This window comes from Oenanthe melanoleuca, chromosome 3 (assembly GCF_029582105.1).
Source record: "Oenanthe melanoleuca isolate GR-GAL-2019-014 chromosome 3, OMel1.0, whole genome shotgun sequence".
Classification (NCBI taxonomy): domain Eukaryota; kingdom Metazoa; phylum Chordata; class Aves; order Passeriformes; family Muscicapidae; genus Oenanthe; species Oenanthe melanoleuca.
In genome coordinates this window covers 3,005,461-3,010,048 of record NC_079336.1, presented here as the reverse complement: position 1 = coordinate 3,010,048, position 4,588 = coordinate 3,005,461, and the positions used below count along the sequence as shown (strand labels likewise).

Sequence of the window (4,588 nt, the reverse complement as noted above, 5' to 3'; positions counted from 1 at the left end):
GCAGGTGCAGCTCCCTCACTCCCAGGCCTGTTCAAAGCAGATGTTTCTGCACCATTGAAACCACAGCCCTGTGCAGGGCAGGAAGCTGGGCCAACAGCCTCCTCCAGGGATCTCCCTGCATGGAAACCTGAGGAAGTTGCCACGTGGAGCCAAACCAGCAATTTACAGTTGATGTCCTAAGAGGTTTTTGCACAATCCACAGTAGGTGGATGTTTCACAAACTGGAATGGCACAAGATTTTTGCTCAAGTGCTGAGGGCTTTGCAGGGAGGGTTCAGCCCCTGTAATTTTAGATTCATCTGTCTGCAGCCAGCATCATGCAGAATCCAGTCTCATCATGCTTTCAGCTCACCACCACAAAGAGCTGTCCTTGCCTTTATGGCTGGGGAATGGCTGCAAGTGCCACTTTAGGGTGAAACAGGCTGAAACCCCCTAGGATGCATGCTGCACATCTCCCTGCTTGTCATCCCAATCCCATCTCCCCAGCACTCTACACCTCACATTCATAGAATCAGAGAATCATTAAACGGTTTGGGTTGGAAGGGACCTTAAAATCATACAGATCCAACCCCCCTGCCATGGGCAGGGACACTTTCCCCTATCCCAGGCTGCTCCAAGCCCCATCCAACCTGGCTTTGCACACTTCCAGGGATTAAGCTAAAGAGCAACAGCACAGAGATGGAGCTAATTGTCACCTTAAAGAAGCCCTGTAAGGAACCTGACTACTGCTGCTCCCAGTCCCTTTCCTCCTGGGGTTTTGATACCAAGATATTTTTAAAAAAATGAAGCATGAGCTTTTCCCTATTTCTGGCTGTAGCTGTAGGGTCAGGATTTCCTTCAGTGGTGAAGAAAATAAGATGTCCTGAGTGCTCTGACTGCCATGGCAGAGCAGTAGTGATCCCCCTGGGTACAGATCTGCAAACAGTTTGTACAATGTCCCTCCCTGGGGAGTGAAAAAACAATGAAATATGTTGAGCTGTTTGGATCAATGGCATATTCATGTATTGCCCAGAGGAGCTGTGGCTGCCCCATCCCTGTAAGGGCTCAAAGACAGGTTGGATGGGACTTGGAGCAACCTACTGAAAGGTATCCCTGCCCATGGCAGCTGGTTGGAACCTCCTGGTCCCTTCCAAACCAAATCATTGTATTCATGTGACCGCTCAGTGAATACACACCAGGCACAAATGTGTTTCTAACATCCCACACACGTACCCATAACTGCAGCAAGGCTAGAAATGTTCATGAAGGTGCTCCATCAAACAGCAAAGGGTTACACACAGCAAACTCCACCAAACAAAGCCACAATTACAGCCTGTCCTCTCTGGGACTGCCAGTTGGACGGGGATGTCATCCCAAGTGGCGTCTGCCCAGTTATTTTCAAGTGAAGCATAGAGAGCGCGCTTCCCGCGGGGGGAGGAGGACAGAGCTCCTTTGTGTGATGGAAGCTGATTGTTTGCCAAGCCTAAGGAACAGGGATGCTGTGTGTGTGACCCCAGAGGTGTCCAGCAAACCACAGCACGCAGCAGCCCTTGTGCAAGAAGGGGTGACACAAGATCCTGGGCCGGAGGTCTGGGAATCAGGTGTCAGATGAGGAAAGCTCTGCTGGCTTTTCTCTGTCGGGGGAAGAAACTGAAAAAGGAGCTTTGGGGCTGGACATTTTGAGGACTCAGCTATCCCAAGGGATTTTGTGCCTCGTGGAGAGACCAGACTGCTGCTGTTGGTGCCAGGAAGCTCTGATTCCCGGGTGCATCCTCCCACCAGTGGCTGGTCACATCCCCTCTCCTCAGTTCTGTCCCCACAGGTGCTTCACCACCTGCAGGAAGGGACCCTCCCACTCACCTCTGCTCCTTTCTCTTCTCCCCAGAGCTGCGACTCTGCTGGCCACTCCCAGCCATGAGGATCCTGCCTGTCCTCTGTGCTCTGCTCCTCCTGATGCTCCAGGGAGTGACAGGTAAGAAACGTGCAGGGTTTGTCCTTTGTCAGTGTTTTTTAGGGAGGATTTGTCACCTGAGTGAGTTCTCCTGGTGGCTGTGCCATCCCCACCAGGGTCCCTCTCACCCCACACCTTTAAGGAAAGGCTCCAGCTGCAGGTTCTGCTGTTGGGACCTGAGCTGGGGCATTGTATTCAAGCTCTCATCCTTCCAAAACTGGGATTTGACCCCTCTCTATGTTAGTGTGGAAACATAATCACCGGATGATTGTATGCAGGAGCTTTTGTTGAAGAGCTCTGGGACCTGACTCCCACATGGATTCGAGATGGACGTGTTTTATACCCTTTACTTTATATAACTATATATTAATTATTAAATCCATATTGTTCTATTGTATACATTGATCTTATCCAAGCATGTATTCTTGCAATTTTCATCAGTACCCCCCAAAATCCTTTCTCATGATTCTTGTTACAATTACATAGTTTCTCATGATTTTTATTACAATTAAACAATAATTATATTCAATTACCAAACAATCATTACATTTAACAATTGTATTATTTATTACATGATGATTACGCAGGTGCAGACTAAGCTTAATTTTTATTCCCAGGGCCTAGTTCCCTTTCCCAGGCCTACCAGACCCAACCTTTCTTTCCACCCCTGATCCAATTGTATACAGTTTCCATGTTTTAGAAACATTTTAACGCTACGTTATCACCTATGCCTCCTGACCCTTGCATTTCTGAGTCAGCAGCACTGCTGCAGAGGAGGAGGAAGAGGAGGAGGAGTGGGGAGCTCTTCCAGCTCTTGGCTCCCGCTTCATTGGTTAATCTTCTAAATAAGCAAAGCAGCTAATAGTTAAAAAGGTTGTTTATTACAAAGCACATTTTATTACAAAGCACATCAGTCTCAAAAGGCAATGGCAAAAAGCAATGGCAAAGCAGTGGCAAAGCAAAAGCCTGGCAAAGAGCAGATGGCTAAAAGCCCTGGCAAAAGCCAAAGGCTAAAACCAAAAACTCTCCCCAGTACATATTCTTATATAGGATTTTTCCAACAAGTTAGGACACAAGCTCGGACCACCACTCCTTAACCTATTAGAATACTAATTTCTTAGCATGCCAGGTTATGTATAAGACTATGCATACAATCTGTCTTATTCTATGTGAAAAATGTAAGCCATATTCTCACTATAGCTCTATTATGTCCAAGCACTGTTTAAAACTGTGGGCCTGGAGCCTCTTGCTGAAAATATCAGTATATTTCAACCTTCACTAGAACTCAAACTACTACTGTGGCATTTGAAACCTTTCACTTACTAAAAGCATTAGAACTCCCTCTAAAATTACTAACTTACTTCTACTTAAATGTCTACTTTATGTGTGAGTGGCTTAATATACTTCAGTCCATCCAAAGGCTTTCATTCAATCCCTGCACTCTGTTTCTCTCTGAAGAATTCAGAGAGACCCCTGACTCCAACACCCATCCAAGTGCCATAAACTCACCCTGATTTCTGCTGCAGCCACCTGCTCAGCAGTTGTGGCAGGGGGCAAGCAGGGCTGGGCTGACACGGGCTGTGCTCAGCATCCTGACTGAAATTCTCCTCTCTCCATGCCCTGCAGGGCTGTCCCCAGTTGGAGCATCAGCCCAGGAGTGCGAGCGCCGCGGGGGGTTCTGCTCGCAGCGCTCCTGCCCGCCGGGGATCGGCCGCGTCGGGCTCTGCTCCGAGCGGGAGTTCTGCTGCCGGATGTGAGCTGGCTCAGGCTCCTGCCTGTCGGGGGGAAAAACAGGAATGTGCAGCCCGAGGTGTCCTGGTTTGAAGGACAGGTGTCTGCCAATAAAGGCAGAAGCTTCTCTTTGAAATGGAGAGTGTAAACCCCCTCCCTCCAAATTATTATTATAATTTTGAAATTAAGGGGCTCTCAGGCAAAGATATGGGAATTAGGAATAACAGTTCCTTACTAGGAAAATTAAAATAGAAATGCAGTATTACAAAGAACAATCCCAAACCCTGCCAGAGTCAGAATCCAAGCTGACACCCGTCAGTCAGTCAGGGTGTTGGCACAGTCCCATTCAATGGTGGCTGCATCCTCCTGCAGTGGCAGATGTGGTTCAGCTGGAGCAGTGCTCCTGGAGAAGGTGCAGTTTCCTCTGAAGCTCCAGGGATGATGTGGAAAGGTCCAATGTTCCTCTGGAATCCCATGGAAAGACGGTGTCTTTCTGTCCAAAATCTCAGTTCTTCTCTAGGTAGGAAAGGCTTGGCTGCTCCCCCTGGCTGGAGCATCTCCCCATGGGATGATGTGGGATGCAGTGGGACTCAATGGCCATGAACAGGAGATATCTCCTGAAGGGAGGATGGGCTGTGGAAAGATAAAGATGATTGCCCAGCTGGTTTAAAGATGGCCCATGAGCAGATAATGTGTGCCAGGAGATCAGGGTCACTGCCCCACCTGGTTTAAGAGATGGGGACAGAATTCACATTTCTGGCCACATCCTGTATTGCAACTCAAGACAGGGTACAGGGACACTGCTGACCCTCACTGCTTTCCTCCCACAGGCGGTGGTACCCCTGATGGGCTCCTGGACCCCTGAGCACGACACCAGCCGTGCCCTCCTGTGATCCAGATGATGCTGCCTGGAGGCACCGAGCACTGC

At 48.8% G+C, this 4,588-nt stretch overlaps 1 protein-coding gene across 1 annotated transcript; it reads left to right on the top strand.

Moving 5' to 3' along the window:
* The first annotated feature begins 1,630 nt into the window (after positions 1–1,630).
* On the top strand, positions 1,631–3,686 carry LOC130251369 (gallinacin-5-like). Its single transcript, XM_056487932.1, has 2 exons — positions 1,631–1,950; positions 3,556–3,686. The coding sequence occupies exons 1-2, from the start codon at positions 1,893–1,895 to the stop codon at positions 3,684–3,686; spliced, it is 189 nt and encodes a 62-aa protein (XP_056343907.1). The 5' UTR covers positions 1,631–1,892.
* Positions 3,687–4,588: the final 902 nt, after the last annotated feature.

Excerpts from the sequence above, each read along its gene's own strand:
- LOC130251369 (XM_056487932.1), top strand. The coding sequence starts at position 1,893 with ATGAGGATCCTGCCTGTCCTCTGTGCTCTGCTCCTCCTGATGCTCCAG. Across the intron at positions 1,951-3,555 it reads GATGCTCCAGGGAGTGACAG|GGCTGTCCCCAGTTGGAGCA; the intron begins GTAAGAAACGTG and ends CATGCCCTGCAG.